Below are 18,060 nucleotides of genomic sequence, written 5' to 3' on the forward strand. Positions count from 1 at the left end.
GAGGACGCGGCCCCGCAGCGCTGTCCCCGGCCCTGCGCTCGTCCCGGTGCCGCCGGTTCGCTGTGCCCGCCGTCCGGCCCGGCCCGGTGCTCAGCGGGGCGGTGGGCGCCGTGAGTGAGGGCAGGGGGGCGGGGCGGGGCCGGGAGCGGGAGCCGCGTTGCCATGGGGACGGTGCGCGTGCGCCCGCGGCCGCCATTGCGGGGCTGTGAGTGGGGCCCCTCAGCGAGCCCCGACCCTGGCCCGGGGCTCCCACCGGGGCTGCCAAGCTCTGCCTCCCACCATTGCGGTATCCTCACCGCCTCTCCTTCCCAGCACGCCTCAGTTCTCGTCACAAGGAAAAGCTCAGGGTTTCAAGTCTCAGAGTCATGGAGTCGTTAAGGCTGGAAAAGACCTCCACGATCATCAAGTCCAGCATCCGACCTCCGTGCCCAAGCTCTCCAGAAAGTGCTACTGCTAACCAGTGTTTGTTTTGGACACAGAGCGCTGCTTGCTCCCCCAGAGGATGCTGCATTAGCTGACTGACCAGTCAGATCCAGTGTCCATCCATAACCTTGGGATATTTATCTCGGATTTGGCACAGGGAGCCATCCTAGGCACTTTGTTTTATCCCCATGGGGCTCTTCTGACCCTTGGCAAGCTTTGCTCAGTGTCAGAGCACAGTGCTCCAGCTGTGAGGATTTCCCTTTTTCTTATCTATGTGAAATTCAGGGTTTGTCTCACACCAAAAAACCATCATAGATGAGGCCTATAAAGTATCTACAGAGGCAATTTGCAAGTTATAAACTTCTCAGGGAGATAAATGAGTTTAACTTCACATTCTGAGGAGTGTTCCTGGCCAATGCAGATAACAGTGTCAGTGTGATCCCTTGAACAGTGATTTCAGTCCTAAACAACACTTAAAATAATAAAAATGTGATAAAATAATCACATTGTTCCTTCAGCAATGAACATACGTCCATGGAATCACGGAATGGTTTGAGTTGGAATAATAAGCACATGTAAAAATCACACAGTCACCAACCTCCCATGGTCCTTGTGGGTCTCTTCCAGCCCTGGGTATTCTGTGAAACCTCTGAACCAGAAATCATTTACTCTCATGTTTGACTGCCCAGAAAACCATATGATTGTAGCATAAAATGTGAAGGTTTTCTCTGAGGGTGAATGATCTGACCTCTTAGCTCAGCTGCAGTTCCTACTGTGCTGTCTCAACTTCTCATGGACATCAAGGAACAGGAGGAAAGAATCCAATTTAGAAACACTTTGAGAGATCAAAATCCATGCATGTGTCTATTCTTAACTATTTTTTAAAATAAAAATCCAGTGAAAACAAAAGTAAACATGAATCACATGGAAGGTTCTCTGCCCATGGCAGGTGGGTAGGAGAGAGACTTTAAGCTCCATTCCAACCCAAACCATGATGAGATTCTATGACTTTGTGATCATTTTATCTGTCCTTTGGGTAGGGAGGAGGGGAATGTGAGGGAATTTGGGAAGAGGAGTCAATCCAGCTGAGAGCAGAGGTGTCAGCTTTGCTGCCTTTGCTCTGCTCCTGTCCCATCCCTGCAGGCAGAACATGGGAACATGCTTGGAGAGGACACAGTTACAGCACTCTGGCTAAAAATCCCAAAAATTTCTTTATAAATGAGGGGCTAAACTGCCCTGAGGTGTGTGTGGTGAGTAGGGCAGACAGCTCTCAGCCCTTTCTGAACTCGGGTGCAAAGGAATAGCTCCAAAAATGCAGAATTTTAACATTTCCTGCTGGGAGTGCTGGGAATTCCTCACACACTTTGTCCTTGTTTCGCACTGATGTCATCTCATGTTTGGAGAGGTGTCCTTAAGCTCATCTTTCCTCTGCTTGAAGGGAAGCTGTCCCAATGGCCTCAGAAGCACCAAGGGAGGATGCAGAACATGCAGCTGAGCCTCCTGCAGCTCCTGTGCAGGGGGACAGGACATTCCAGTGGGGATCCATCCTTGCTGCAGTGAAGGACCAGCTCCCATCCCTGGACTCCGACTCCTCCACAGTAAGCACTGAAATTCTGCCTTTCTTCTCTCTGGATCATGGAAAAAAATCTCTCAAAAGCAAGAGCAGGTGACCTTATCAGGCATTTTGGTGTGGCTGGTGTGCTATCCTGGGTGGGCTGCCTGTCCTAACTATAGAACACTGTGTGTTAATCCACAGCCCTCTGGATTATCCTTAATTATCAGAGTGTAATTGCTACCTCCTCTCCCTGTATTCTTTGGATTCTGCCCCACCTGCAGAGCTGCCTCCAGCCCTGGGGCCCAGCACAGACTTGGAGCTGCTGGATCAAGTCCAGAGGAGGCTCCAGGATGATCAGAGGGATGGAGCAACTCTGCTGGGAGCCAGGCTGAGACAACTGGGATTGTTCAGCCTGGAGAGGAGAAGCTTTGGGGTGATCTCATTGTGGCCTTCAGTGCCTGAAGGGGCTCCAGGAGAGCTGGAGAGGGACTGGGGACAAGGCCTGGAGGGACAGGACACAGGGAATGGCTCCCACTGCCAGAGGGCAGGGCTGCATGGGACATTGGGAATTAGGAATTGTTCCCTGGGAGGGTGGGCAGGCCCTGGCACAGGGTGCCCAGAGCAGCTGGGGCTGCCCCTGGATCCCTGGCAGTGCCCAAGGCCAGGCTGGGCAGAGCTTGGATCAGCCTGGGCCAGTGGGAGGTGTCCCTGCCATGGCAGGGCCTGGGAAAAGATGGGCTTTGAGGTCCCTTCCAGCCCAAACCATGCTGGTATTCCATGATATCATGGATTATTATGTACTTGAGGCTGGTTCTCTACAAGACATGTTGCTTTTTTGTGCTTTTTACCTGCCAAAGAAGCATAATTGCAGAAACCTTTGCATATGAGGTGTGAGACTGAGAGGTGTTTGCAGTGTTCACTGGTGCAGGTTTTTCACTTGCTGGGTCTGGGCCAGGCTGTTCTTGGCTGCTGAAATCTCTGCTCACAGGACAGCATTGCTCTGGTGCTCCTCTCTAGTCCAAGATGCTCTGGCATCGACTTTTCTGAGGGGATAATGTGTCTCAAGATTTGATTATTAGTGGCATTTTGTCCAAATCAGAACATTGTGTTAATTTTCAAACATGTATATAGTTGAAAAACATTTTGAACACAGAAAGGATGTATTTTATCCCAACTTATTGTAGCCATTAATGGTACAGGGGAGATTGTGAGATGTGAAAGAGCCAGAAATGCCTCAGGGGGTATTTATTTATTCTTTATTATTATTTCTATATTAATTAATTATTATTTAATTTCAATTTATTATTTATTATTAATCAATTATCCACAGCAGTATGAGCTGCTGGATAAAATGTTTATGGGGACTCCATGACTTGGGTTCTGCACCTGGATCTGTCACTGTCATGCTGGACAAGCCACATTCCCTCACTGTTCTGAGTTCCCTCTACCTCCACTGTTTTAATTATTTAGAACAACCCTTGCCTGTTAACATGTGTCTCTGTAGTACAGATGAAGGCCCAACACTGAAGTTATTTGTAGGTTTTCTTGTTGAGTAAATTACAACCAGGCTAAGGCAGAGGAGCATCTCCAGATTTTGGTGCCAAACACCATTGAATAACCCCAAATCATGCTGAACAATTTTTTCACTCTTTACAGTCTCCAAATTCTCTGTTTCTATCCCACATGGAAAAGATTTCCTGCAGAAGGAACTGAGGTAATCTGTCTGGCTCTTCATTTGCATTCAGAAGATCTGGTTGTGTAATCCCTGTCCTGCTGAGGCTGCAGTTCCAGGGCTGCACCTTTGTCCGAGGAGTTTCCACGTGGGAAAGATCCATTTGTGCATCCAAGAGCTGTCACCTGAACATGCTCTGCTCCCACCTCCAAAAATGGCACTCACAAACAGGGTTTATGCCCTGAAGCCCTTCCATTACCCTGAAATGCAATTTATCAAGAGGAAAGATGTTCTGTTGCAGTTGGGTTTGTGCTAATGACACCAGAGAGGATTCTCTGCAGTGTGAATTCCCAAAAATGCACACTTGCAAAACAAAGGGACAAGCAGGAAAGCTGTGTCCTGACTGCTGAGGAGGTGCTTAATCTCCTTTTGGTGTCCATGCATAAGGATTCATCTCCAATGCATATCTGATGTTTAAAACAGGGATTTTTCAGAGCTGTCTAAATGCTGCCCAACCAAACCCAGATGCTGTTTGCATTCTGAACAGGAATCAGGGCAATGCAAAGCCTTCATGGCCCTGCCTGGCCTCACCTGGGGCTCCAGCATCTCTGTTTAAGCTCAGCACTGGCCCTTCACTCCCTCTCTGGGCTATGTTAGGGGAGTTTTGGTTTCTAGTTATGGTCCTGCCTGAGCCAGACTTTCACCTGTGAATTGAAAGTTTTCAGTCTTGATCTCTGCCCAGCCTCATCACTCCAATATTGCCCAAGGATCTGGAGCTGTGCCTCAGGCTGGTTGCTCCCCCTGCTCTGTCCTGCTTGTTCCTCATGGGTGCTGTGGGACTGGGCTTTGCCTGGTGAGGCCTTGCCTTTCCAGTCCCTGAGAATCCCAGAATGATTTGGGCTGGAGGGATCTCAAAGCTCATTGAGTTCCACCCCTGCCATGGCAGGGACACCTCCCACTGTCCCAGGCTGCTCCCAGCCCTGCCCAGCCTGGCCGTGGGACACTGCCAGGGATGCAGGGGCAGCCCCAGCTGCTCTGGGCACCCTGTGCCAGGGCCTGCCCACCCTCACAGGGAACAATTCCTAATTCCCAATGTCCCATCCAGCCCTGCCCTCTGGCAGTGGGAGCCATTCCCTCTTGTCCTGGCACTCCAGGCTCTTGTAAATATTGAGCAGCTCTGCTCCTGCCTCTCTGCTGGTGAATGAGGTAGTGCAGAGAATCACTTGGGAGATAGAGAACTTCCCACACTTTCCATTGCTTTTCTCAGCAGGATGTTTGTCATCAGCCTCCATGGGAATTTGATGTTTTACATGTTTTTTACATTTGGATCTTGCTGAAATGTGGGGTTGGTGACTCTTGGGTTACCAGACTGTCTAGCAAAGGTGTGACCTGCAAGGAAACTTCTTGTCTCTGCACTTCAAGAGGTGCCAACATGGGAGCTGTCACTGCAAACCAGATATTCCAATATCAGTGAGCATTGCAGTCTCCTGTTGAATTTCTCTGTTTTTTTCTGTTTGCAGTCTGATTGTGAGAGTGATGAGGAGCTTTTCATCTTCCAGCGGGACCTGCCCAACTTAATTCCAGACCTGTCGGAGGAACTGATGATGTTTTCCCTGGAAGACTCCCAGGAGCAGGTTGGGACTGTTGTGTGTGGGCTGTCCTGTCACCCCTCTCTTCTGGCTGTCCCCAGTGTGAGCAGCTGCTGATGTCTGACCTATTTGTCAGAACAGGAAAAGTTTTGTCCTCAGTATTTCCTCTCACTAGAAAATAAAACCTTTTTTCTCTTTTTGCAGTGGCCCTTTAGAGTTTTCTCTGTTCTTGAGATTTTGGACCTTTTTTGTCCCATCTCTTGGTAGTTTTTATTGCCCCTTTACTGTTTTTCTTTCCTGTGCTCTAATTCCTGTGCAATCATTTTATGTGTCCAGAAAATGAATTAGGACAGTGCAGGGAAGAGGAAAAGTATGAAGTTTACTCTTTGAACAGCTTTCTGGGATAAAATAATCACATTGTTCCCTCAGTGAAGATAAATCCATGAAATCACAGTATGGTTTGGGTTGGAATAATGAGCACATGTAAGAAAAAGTAATTTAAAGGATGTTTAGCAGTTCCTGAAATTAAAGTTTTTGGAAAGTAAACAGTCTCACTGTTTTCCATGAGGGATGTGGTGTGGGTTGTTTCCATATGGTGTCTGAGTTGGAGCTGTTGCCTTCCAATCACTCTGTTTTGGTTTTTTTATCCACTTCCAAAGCTCAGGGAGATTGACTTTCTCTGTGTTTGTGCTTTCTCTACCTGTAGCAAATCCAGGAGACAGAAAGACTTCCATGGGAGATCTGGAACGAAGACCTGGAAAGTTTTGACTTTCAGGAAAAAACAGATGGTGCCCAAATCATTGCAGAAGAAGATGTACAAATGATTAAAGATGAGGCTCCTGAACCTGCCAGCCAGACTGAAGAAATGCCAAGCCAAAAGAGAGTTGTTCTTAAAGAGTCTCCCTCAGATTCCACAGATCACCTTGAGGAGAAAGAAATGGGCAGGACACAGGCCAAGGAAAAAGCAAACTCCTGGCCTAACACAGCAGTGTGTGTGCAAGAGCTGTACAGTAAAGAGGAGAGAAAAAAGCTGATAGAGACAAAGATACTGTCCAAGATCCTTGTGGAGCCATCCCCAAAGCAGGACGTCAAGCCTCCCTCCCATGGCATCAACAACAGCCTAGGAAGATTTGCAAAGGCAGAAACCTCCTCAGCTGAGCATCTTGGAGAAGTGATCCATTTGTCACTGCAGGCAAGTGGCCCTTATAAAAGAAATATACCAGAAATAAAATAATAATGGGCAGGTGGGCTGGGGCACAGTGCAGTGCCTGCATAACCCCACTGCAGTGAGCAGCTGAGGTCCCAGTTTGACACTCCACAGGGCTGGGTGCTACACAGGTACCAAAAGCTGTCCCAGAGCAAGTCCAAACCATGGCAAAAGCTGCTGCAGATAACCAACTTAGACATAGGAAAAATTACTGCTAGAAACAAAAGGTACAAGGAAATTAGGTGAGTAGTCAAGGCCACAACTACTCTGAAAGGACTTAACCTAAGCACAAAGCTGCTATTTTAAATTTTATTTTTGTGAAATAATGCCCAAACTTATCTTGTAACATACTCCCCAAATACTCTAGAGCACTGGATTTGCCAGGGTTTCCCAGTTCAAGGAGTTCAGTTTAATACCATCTTTACTTGTGCTCAAAGGAGATGCACATTCAACCTGCTAGAACTTCCATGTCCCTTCTTAAGGTAATAGAGGAACACAGGAGAGATTCAAGAATGACTAAGGAGATCAAGCTGGTCATGGCCCAGAAGGCTGAGGTCAGAAGATACAGATTATTTGGGGTACTTTGTTAGATTCATGTAATTGTCAAGAAAAAGCACAGCTAATCAAGGTGATATTTGTCTGCTAAGCATCAGAAATTCAGGAGAGCATAACAAATCATAACAGAGAATACAACTTTACTACCAAAGATTCCACAAGAAATTGCAAAATACAGCTTAGCTCTGAGTGCTCAGAGCATAAATAAACCTTTCATTAGGAACTATTGAAGTGATGGTCAAATTCTGGCTATTTTCCACAAGAGCTGATGCACACACACACAAACCCCCATGGAAATGGATCTGCAGCAAGGTCCATGAACTGTTAGGGAAGCCAACCAGAGCATCTGTCCCTGGGAAGGCAAGAAGTTTTTCAGGTCCCAGGCAGAATTGCATTAAACCAGGGAGCTTTCCTGGCCTTCCAGTGGGGTGCTGGAGGTGAGGAGGTGTTTAGGGTTGTTCCTGAAGTCCTAAATCTCACCCACCTAAGGCAGGTGGGATGAGCAGCTCAGTGTTAGCTGGAATGTGGCTCAGAGTCAGGGGTGGTTTTCTTCAGCACTGAGTTACAGATCTGCCTGTATTGATTTTTAAGTTCATTAGAACTTAATCAGCACAGAACAGGTCCTGATCTTTCTGTTCAAAGCTTTCCACAGGTCAGAGTACAGATGTTTCCCTTCCCCTTTCATGTATTCACAGAAATGAACTTTTTGATGTTAGAGCAGTTCCAGTCCAGGCAAATCATGCAGCTGCTGGACTGTGAGTTAAATTGTGCTGCATCATTGAAGGACATCTTTTTCAAGTGGGTCTGGATGTAATTCCCAGCTCACCTCATAGAATTCAGTCTCTGTTAATTCAGGAAGCACTACTTGCCTTTCAGAGCCTGTTTGATGTCAGTGACTTCAGTGAGCTGAAGTCTGGTGCTTTGGGGTGAGTTCTGAGAGGCTCAGTGTGTTCTCACTTTCATTTGAAAGGGGTTGTTGCTCCCCAGCTCAGCCAGGCACCTCAGTTTGTGTCAAGTGGCTAAACCTAATATACAGTTTCTTCTTGATTCCTATCAGTTAATTTGATTTTTTTTTCTTAAGTTCCTTTCTGTATTAGAAATGGAATTATGCAAACCTTCACTTCCATTTCTTCTGGACCTTCTGGAACTTAAACCAGTGCTGCAGTGTTAGAATAGATCTAATCAAGGTTCAGATATGTGTGAAGATTTTTTGCTCAGGAAGGAGGGAGAGCCTTCTCTTCAACAAGAGGGGCAGATGCTGGAGGTTTTACAAGGTGAAACTGCTGGGTTTGGAGGCTGCTTCTTCTTTTTCAAAGGCCATGAGTGGTTGTATTAAATGCATGTTTGTGGCAGTGGTGTCATTGTCACGACTCCCAGCCCCCTTCCTTTCAATAAAACTCGTAAGCACTTTGAATTTCTGGTGATATTTCACATGGGTGTGGATTCTTTTCATTAAAACTTCAGTTTATATAAATTATTATAAATAATATTCAGAGGGGAAAGCAATGAGTGGTTTAAATGCATGTAGACTGTGATGGCAGCCTCTTGCACCTGAGTCAGCTGAGTGTGCCCTCAGCCAGGATTCAGAGCAAGGAAATAAAGGATCCTCTCTTCAGCCTGGGGTGAGCAGCTGTGAGGTATCATCTGATACTGACTGTACCCACAGCAATGGGAATTTACCCTGCTCAGAAACTGGAGGGGGAGGAAAAGGCTGATCTCAAAGAGCTGAAGAGCCACAAGTCCTTCTCCTGTGGGTGGCAGTGAGAAGTTCTCACATTATTCAGGATCAGAATGCACATGCTTGGCCTTGTATCAGGCCACTTTTTAATCTGTTCCACTGTCTCCAGTGATCTTTTGAAGTCTTATCAAAAGGGTTCATGATTCTCAGAGAAAGAGCCTCAGCAGAAGTAGCTGAAGCAGCTGGAGGGATGCAGTGTCTGAAGGGATGTAATAAATGCATTTCTTTCCTTACAGCATTTCCTCTGGAACTGCTGAAAGCAAGCTGGCACTGAAATTAGGGGTGGTCTTTTGGGAGTCAACTTTCCATCACATTTCTCTTGTCTTCTTTCAGACATTTGAAAAGTGGAATGTAGACAAGAATCTTGAGGAGCTGGAGCAGCAGGGAGATAAAACTCGTGCAGAAGTTGCTTTCTTACCAGCAGATTATGGTAATGTCACTAGTTGAAAGTGCATAAAAATAAATAAAACTCAGGTTCCTGTATTTAAGTTATTCCCTGCAGCATAATTCTGAATGCAGAAATCATAGTGGGGTTTTTAAATGCTTCTAAAACATGTTTAATTAGCTTCCCTCAAGATTTCATCTGGGTTTCTTAGCCTGAAGCCAGTGCTTCACAGCCTGCCATGGGCCAGACAAGCCAGTTACAATATTATCTTTATCCTTCCCCTGCTGCCAGGCTGTAGGAACAGGAACAATGTGAATATGGGGAATATTGGGTGATTTCATGGCAGAAGACCACAACTGATGATTATTTTGTTGCTCTTCCACAGAGACCTTCAGGAGGAAGTGTGAAGAGGAGCTCATGGAAAGGCTGGGAGAGCTGTGTGCCAGGCAGCCCAGGGCAGTGTCCCCTCCCTGTGAGAGGCCATCAGCCAAGCTCTGCTCCCTCCAGGGACAGCAGGACAATCAGTGAGTCCTTTTCTGTCACATATCCCAGCTAATCCTGGCTGCCAGAATGGATACTGGGCAACTCCTGGTCTTCCACAGGGATTTATCTCTGTAGCCTTGCAGGAAGCTGATACTGGAGTTGGAATCCTCAGTCCTTCATTTCCCTTTGATGACAAACACCTTGGCATTCCCTATCAACCTTTGTCTAAACCTTACCAGGCTCTTGGGAAAAATGGGAAAGGCAGGAAAATGAGACTAAGCCTATTATCCTGCTCAGCTTTTTTTTGTCATTTAGGCTACTAATTTCTTTTACTGGTACCTCAACTGAGCAAAAATACACAGGGTGGTTTTCTGTGGGTATCAGTGGAGATGTCAGTGCTTCTTGGAGGTTTCGTGTGAAGGAAAAGCATTTTCAGGCTGTTCAGAGGGAGCAACATCAATGGTGGCAGCACAGAGGAAATAATGAGTGAAAGAGTGGAGGGGAAGGTGGGAAATACCCTCATTGCCAGAGCAGGGAGAGCCACTAGGATGATTTGCACTTTGTATGCCTGGGAAGATGAAATGGAATTGCCAGAAGAGGCAGAGAGGAAAGGGGAACTCGTTCTTACACTGAGATGTTAAAAGTTGTGATCTCTCTGGTGCCTGCCTTTGTTCTCCAGAACAATTTGGTGGTGTCACATTTTGAGAACTAAATATCCCTCTTCATCCTGCCTGTGATCTGTGCTGCTGGGGGAAGCTGAATCCTTGAATTCTGATTGCAGGCAGAAGCAGAGTTGGAATCTATGTGGCAGCCAAGCACAGAGCTCCTTTCTCAGTCCAGTTTTGATCCTGAGGCACTCCCTGCAGGTTTCCTTGGGTGGATAAGGCAGAGGATGTGCTGAGATGTGTTTTCTGTGTGTAGGGATGCTGCCTTGCTGTCATCCCCACCAAGTTCTCTGAGGATGGGCAGGATGAGTTTCCAGGACCTGCCAGAACGTGCAACTGTGTACATAGATTTGAGAGATGCTGAGCCACCAAAGCCAGTGACAGTCCCTGAAGAGGAACAAAGGTAATTCCTGGCTTTATTGGGAGTGAGAAACAAGTAATAAAAGTGAGAAACAAACCTTTCTGAATCTCATGCAATGAGATGTAACTTTAAAAATGTTGTTTCACACCTCTGTAATAAGGAGAAACCTTGTAGCTAATAAGCAGCTACTAGGTAATAGACAGATAAACATTTTGTTCTAGTTGCTTGAATATTTGAATTTTCTTTTTGCTAGAGTAATAGTGTGAAGGACTCTCCATAACATCCAGTAGATCTTCCCTGGAAGTATCTCTCCCTTTTTCCTCATTTTCTAAATTTGCATCTTAGAAATGACCAAGAGCCAACGCTCAGCTAGAACAGGGTTAATTAGTATGGTCTGATTGTTTCACAGTGCAAGTAACAGCTCCTCCTCCTCCTCCTCCTCTGAAGAAGAAGAGACTGTGACAATTCAGGATGAAGCAGAAAGGAGAATGTAAGTTTCCCTACCAGGACTGTTTCCAAGTGATATGATGTTCATTTTTTCTGAAACTAAAATAATTGCCCTAACAATGATCAGAGTGAAAATCTGTGTACTTAAATATTGTCCTTCCTGGTCTTCACAGCAGAAAAAAAAAAGAAAAGCACAGTAATGAAAGTGCTCCAGTGTGGCCCCAGGAGGTCACTCTTTTCCTGTTGCATGGTGAAGCTACCAAAGGTAGAGAGTTGTTGATTCTTGAGGCAATATTTGCACCTGTCCAGCTGCTTGGTCCAGCTCAAAACACATCCAGAGGTGCCCTGGGGGCTGGAAAATGTGAGTTTTTCTCCAACCCTCTGTGAGTGACACCAGAACCATGTTTGACAAGCCTCAGAACCAAACTTTGGAGATGTTGTAGGGAGTTGAGTCAGACAAACCTTTATTTTTATAAATAATAAAATAGGCTAGAATGGATAGAGATTTAAAGAGAATATTGACTACATTGTATGGACAGGGGCCCTCCCAATTCTCCTTAACTGGAGGGGAAAGGGGAGAGAGTGGGAGGGGTGGAATCCTAAAGTGTAAACTCCTCAACATGCACAGATGTCAGCTTTTGCTTGCCTAACTCCTGGATTCATATCCATAGGTTATGAGACATTTGTTTAATGTGAAGCAGAGGTGTCAGATTTAACCATCCTCCCGCACTCATGCTCTGGGTTCCATTTGGAGTTCTGCAGCCTGCAAGTTCACAGCAGGGCAGGGGACAAGCTGAACCTGTGTCTTCTTGTGCCAGCCATCTACACTTCTTCTAATGCTTTGGAAGAAGAGGTGATTTGACAAACAATGAGCCCAACAAGAAGCCCAAACAATGTAATTTAGAACATCTAACCCAAAACCAGTGAAAGGCAGGGACAAGGGGATGCTTGAGGAACTCTCTGTGGCACTGACACAACTTCAGCTGTTCCATCAGTGTAAATCTGCAGTGATGAAGAGCAGAGCTTGGATTTTGATTCATCTTCATGTTGCTAAAGAACATGCAGAAATGTAATGCCTGGCAAATGCTGCTCAGTTCTGGTTGTAAATAAGAAATGCTCTTGGTCTCAAGCAGGGTGGGATTCTGATCTCATTCATGAGGGGACTATCCAGTTTCATTTTTATCTGGAACAAATTATTAAACAGGAATTATTATTCTCTGCATGTAGATTATGTCAGGACAGATCATTCCACTACCACAGTAATGTGCTTGCTGACAGTTTAGCAGTCTCATTGAGGAAATTAAGCCAAGCATTCAAAAACTGTAATAATTATTAAAAAAACCTTTCATCTGTGTGTATTTGAACCCCAACCCCTGTATCCAAAGGGGACAAAAATCTATAGGCTCTGATTTCCATGCCAGCTGTACATTTGTTCAGGGCTGTTCTGGTAGGTGTTTGTGTTGTGCCTGAATGCAGAAGAGGTAAATAAATTGCCAGGAGGATCAATTTTGTGTTCTGGCTCTGCTTGTGTCACCTGAGTGCTGATGCTATGTGGTATTTTTGGGGTCCCCCATCGTGGGGAGGAATGATGAATCTGACTCCATGTTCTTAGAAGGCTAATTTATTATTTTATGATATTATATTAAAGAATGCTATACTAAACTATACTAAAGAATAGAGAAAGGATACAGACAGAAGGCTAAAAGATAATAATGAAAACTCCTGACTCTCTCCTCAGAGTCCAACACAGCCTGACTGTGATTGGTCATTAAGTCGAAACAATTCACATATTGGATAAACAATCTCCAAACCACATTCCAAAGCAGCAAAACACAGGAGAAGCAAATGAGATAATATTGTTTTCCTTTTTCTCTGAGGCTTCTCAGCTTCCCAGGAGAAGAAATCCTGGTGAAGGGATTTTTCCAGAAAATATGACAGTGACATTGCTACTGTCACCCCCAGTTATTCCTCCTACAGATGCCCAGTCCTTGTTTTGAGCTCTCATCATATGTGAAGTTCCTCAGAGATTGAGTTTATTCCTATAATGCTTTATCTTGATGAAATCAGGTTTTTATTTCTGTTGCAGGAGGAATTGCTCAGGGAAGAGCCTGTTACTGCAACAAATCCGAGCAGCCCGTAGGAAGGCCTTGGAGCTTCTTCATAAAACGTCTGTTCCAGCTGAGAAACTGCATCCAGAAAGGCTGGAAGACACAGCTTCCTCTAATAAAAGTCAAAACCAATCTTGTAAAGTGAGGCAAGAGACAAATGAGGTGGTTCCCAGGAAACTGATGAGATTGGAACCAGACAAGGAAAGTCCCCTCTTTTCAAGCTGTGGGGGTGACAGAGCTGACACAGAGAAAGAGAACAAAATGGAAGCTGAGAAGATTCCAAATGCAGGAGATGCTCCAGAGTGTCCTCTAATTACAGCAGAACTGCCAAGGTACCCCACAGGGAAAGTAATCAGAGGGTTTGGATGTGGCTTCTCTAATTGTCCAGGATTAAAGAAAATTGCTTACCTGGGCTGTGAGTTGCAGCAAGAGGGTGTCTGGATTTGTTACCTGGCAAGAACAGCAGTCCTGGCAGCTACTGCTGGAAGGTTTAGAGGCAGCCTCAGTGGGGCCTGGCATTAGATGAGCTGTGGCACTTCTGACATTGGAAATGGAGCCTTTTTCTTTAGCTTTTATTCTGCAGAAGAGGAGGATAACACAGTATTGATCTCCTTTAGGAACAACAGCACTGAGGTTTCCTAAGCAGAGCTTCCTAGAAAATAGGGTCTGGAAGGGTCAGTCTCCCTGTGTCAATAAAGAGTGAGGTAAAATCTAATATCTCCTGGCAGATCTTTATAGAACTTGGTCTTGAAATCCTCAAAGGTGAGGATTCCTTGACTCCCAGGTAGTACATTTTGCTGTTTAATTATCCCTAGAGTTGTAAAGCTTTTCATTAAATCTAATTTAAATTATTCCCTCTCCAATTTAAGCTTATTTTTGTTGTGTTCCCACAAGGAATGGAAAATGGTTTATTCTGTGTCTCAGTTTAAAACACCTTTTACAAACTGGAAGATGTACCAATCTCCTCTTGTAATTCTTTTCTTCTTCCAAACAAAGGAATTCTGACTCTGCCAACAAGAAAAGTGCAAGATCTTGGAGTTACAAAGTACACCCGTGAGGAATGCCACAGGAATATCTTGGAAAGCTTTAAAGAGTGGAAATAAGAGTGATATCAATTGAGGAAATTGCAGAGTTATTTGGGCCTCTGCCTCCCTGGGCTTAGTTAAATGTAGTGTATTCTGCAGAAGGTCTAATTTCAAAGTGAAATCAGGTGGTTGCCTTGTGCACCTGCCCAACTGTTTGGGAGAGCTCCATTATGCTGCCTTTTCAAAGGTTATATCCTGCTATTTTCAGAGTGAAATTTAACATTCTGACTTTGACATATGAGCCCTGGAAAGACTCAGGATCTGCCTGCTCTGGAGACTATTACTGTGTCAGAGTTAAACACTTGCCTGCCCTGCCACTTAGACACCTCAGTTCCTGTGTACCTGCTTGAAATGGCAGGTGGTTGGTTGCAGGGTTTTTTCCCTCTGGAATTCCTGACATTAAGCTCATTGCTTGCATCAGGAATACTAAACTGCATTTTGATTACCTGTTAGCCTGAGATGGCAGCCCATGGCCAGGCAAGAATGTGGGTTATTTATTGTCTTTGAGTGATAATTCAGTGATTTTCACTGATTTCAGTTTTCTCTATTGCTATTCTAATTATTGCTGGGGCACCTGGGGCTGGAAGAATTCAGAAGAAATTGAACTTTTTGTTTGCCACAGAAATGGCAGATGAAATCTCTCTGTGGGCATCCAGATGTAGAAAGATGGGAGGTCTTGGGGTCAGGGGAACTTTATCTCTGTCATATCCTATAGCAAATAGGAAAGGAAATGGGTCTAGACTGGGATTCTTGGTGTGGAGATGGGGAGTGAGACCTCACAAACACATCTGTGCTTAAAGGAGTTTGCATTTCCAGATAAATCATCACCACTTATCAGAAGTTTGATCCCTGCTCCTTTTCTTTGAGGTTCTTTTACTTCTTAGAAGATGATTTCATCCACTGGCAAGTTCTTGTGTCTCCCCACAAACACCAGAATTGCTCTCTAAATCTATTTTAGCCTTTCATGTCATGATTCCCCCTCAAGTGCGTGGTGTAAATACGAGAAAAAAAGAAGTGCAACCAGATGAACAAGTGGTTCAGATCATCACCCCCAAAGTGAAAAGCTTCATCTGTGTATTTTCCAGGAGAGAAGGAAGTGACAGAGAGCTATCCCAAAAGGAAGAGGAGATGAAGGAGAGGCAGAGGAGATGCAGATTGCAGGAGCAGCTGGAGCAGTGGCAGCCTCAGCGCTCGGTGTGGGGGAAGCAGCCCATGGCAGAGAACACCCCGCTCCTGTTCCACAGGGTCAGTGCCTCAGGGTGGGCTGGGCCTGGCAGGGTCCTGCTTTGAACAGCCAGGTGTCTGCTAAGGAAGGCAGGAGACTCCCCTGAAATGGAAAATGCAAACCCCCTCCCTCTGAATTATTGTCATTTTGAAATTAAGGGGGCTCTCAGACAAAGATATGGGAATAGGAATAACAGTTCTTTACTAGGAAATTTGTATTCATTTTAGTGAATGAATACAAATGCAATAGTACAAAAAGAAAAACCAGTGACAGAGTCAGACCATGCCCTGTCCCCTGTGTGTCAGGGGGTGGCACAGCCCCATCCCATGGGGGCTCAGCCCTCCTGCAGTGCCAGCTGTGGCTCTGCTGGAGCAGGGATCCTGCACAAGGGGGGAGTTTTCCTCTGCAGCTCCAGGGCTGCTGGAGATGGGCCTGGGCTCCCTCTGGCAATGCAGGGCAGCAGAAGCTGCTCCTCTGGCAATGCACTGGGCAAAGGCTGCTGTGCTGTGCCAGGCTCAGATTGGATCCAGGTAGGAATGCTCGGCTCCTCCCCTGGGCACAGCATCTCCCCATGGGATGCTGGAATTGGATCAGCCCTGCAGGGACACTCAGTGGCCATGGACAGCAGAGATCTCCTGCAGGGAGGATTGGCTGTGGGAGAGATCAAGAGAAAACTGCCCATGAACAGCAGAGAACTGCCCCAGCTCTGACAGATGGGAACAGAACACACAGCCCCAGCCTAAGACAGGGGGGCTCCCTGCCAGGGGCAGCTGGGAGCAAAATGTCATTTTTATTGCATTGCTTCAAATCTGTTTGTTATGGAGCACCATTAGCTGAGGAGAGGAGCAGCCCTACAGCTCTTCTCTCACACTAAGGGAGGAGAATTCCCCACCTTCCTGGCCAGGGAGAGCTCCCCAAGCAGCTGCCCTGCAGTTCTGACCTGTCAGGGCTTGCTGGAATCAGTGGCCTCAGTGTCATCTACTTCACAGCAGCCAGAGTCTCCCACATGATTTTTCATAACTCTTCCTTAAAAAGTGCAATATTTTTACTGTCTCTGCTGAGTCCTGTTGTCTGCTCCCAGCAGATTTATAGTTCACTTTTGTGGGTTGGTTTTGAGGATTGTGGATTTAATAATAGGTTTTATTCCTGATTGAGGGGGTATGAAATGATCCTGATTTTAGCCAAAGCCTAACTATGGCTTGGAGGACAGGGCTGTTGTTACTCCTGAGAAGATTTCTCTTTGTCCCTGCCCTCAGCAGAGGGGTTGGAATGAGATGAGCTGTAGGATCACTCCCAACCCATTCCATGATTCCATGGCAAGCAGTCCTGCTTCATCCATGCACTGATTCTGCTGAGCACAAGGTGAGAAGGCCAGAGGAGGTGAGAAACTGCAGAACGACCATGAATCCACCATAATGATTTCTCTGGGCTAATGCCAATAACAAAGCTTTTTTTTTACAGAAGTGGAAAGACTTCACAGCCCTAGATTTGGGGCTGGACCATTTAGGTTTGTTTTGTAAATTGATTGCTGTGGTTGTGGAGATTTGAAAGCTCATTTTATTTAGCACTGGATTAATCAGTGGGGAGGAGAAAAGCACTAAAAAACTCCCAGCTGAGTTTCCCTCTACCAGCCTGCTTTGACAAGGAGAGCACAGCACCCATAGCTCTGCTTTGGAGTGTAAAAGTTGGATTTGCTCCTCCCTGGCTGTTGGCAGGTACCACCCACTTCCAGTTAGCCTTGATTAAGATGCAGACACTCTCTTGCTCCTCAGAAACCCACGTGGGCCTTGCTCTCTCCTTCCTGACAATGCACCAGACAATGCAGAATTGCCCTGTGTTTGGTCATTTCCCATATCTGCTGTGCTGTTGCCAATAAAATGAGGATGGGCTTGGTGATGTGCTTTGTCTGGAGCAGAGCTCAGAGTGGATCTGTGCTGGAACTGGAGCTGTAAATGTTCCCCTGAGGGATGGGATGATGTTCCAGTTGTGGCAGCAGGGACAGTGATGTTTCTCACCAGCCCAGGCTCCTGCTGCCTGTGCAAACTGCTCCAGTGCCCAGAAAGAGGGACAGGGACTTGTTACAGACAAAAGAGGACACAGGGCAGGGTTAAGGTGGGATTTTGGGAACAAATTCTTCCCTGTGAGGGTGGGTTAAGGTGGGATATTGGGAACAAATTCTTCCCTGTGAGGGTGGGCAGGCCCTGGCACAGAGCAGCTGTGGCTGCCCCTGGATCCCTGGCAGTGCCCAGGGCCAGGCTGGAGCAGCCTGGGATGGTGGAAGGTGTCCCTGCAGGGCAGGGGGTGGGATGAGAGGATCTTTATGGTGCTTCCCACCCAACCCATTCCAGTGCCAGCCTGCTCCAGGGGACCTGCCTGACCTCCCAATGCACCAATGGTAAAAGGAAATCAGCACAAGCCATAATAACCATGTTGTCTGGGCAATTCTGCTCTTAGTTCATATTCAGAAATATTCGTTATTAAAATTAAGTCTAAAAAATGTATCAACATCATCTATCAAATACAACAGTCCTTTGTAAGATTACTTGAAATCTGCTTTGATAG

The 18,060-nt window shown here is 46.1% G+C and overlaps 1 protein-coding gene across 1 annotated transcript in view; it reads left to right on the forward strand.

The window, feature by feature from the left end:
- The first annotated feature begins 30 nt into the window (after positions 1–30).
- The window catches only part of DNAAF8 (dynein axonemal assembly factor 8), a 99,580-nt gene continuing 81,550 nt past the window's right edge, over positions 31–18,060 (forward strand). Inside the window, exons 1-10 of the mRNA XM_054516600.1 lie at positions 31–110; positions 1,862–2,021; positions 5,171–5,284; positions 5,955–6,431; positions 9,073–9,169; positions 9,510–9,648; positions 10,529–10,675; positions 11,043–11,123; positions 13,167–13,520; positions 15,359–15,518. Coding sequence (XP_054372575.1) covers positions 1,875–2,021; positions 5,171–5,284; positions 5,955–6,431; positions 9,073–9,169; positions 9,510–9,648; positions 10,529–10,675; positions 11,043–11,123; positions 13,167–13,520; positions 15,359–15,518 — 1,716 coding nt within the window. The 5' untranslated portion in view covers positions 31–110; positions 1,862–1,874. The remainder of the gene's footprint in view (positions 111–1,861; positions 2,022–5,170; positions 5,285–5,954; positions 6,432–9,072; positions 9,170–9,509; positions 9,649–10,528; positions 10,676–11,042; positions 11,124–13,166; positions 13,521–15,358; positions 15,519–18,060) is intronic.

This window comes from Molothrus ater, chromosome 16 (genome assembly GCF_012460135.2).
Source record: "Molothrus ater isolate BHLD 08-10-18 breed brown headed cowbird chromosome 16, BPBGC_Mater_1.1, whole genome shotgun sequence".
NCBI lineage: Eukaryota > Metazoa > Chordata > Aves > Passeriformes > Icteridae > Molothrus > Molothrus ater.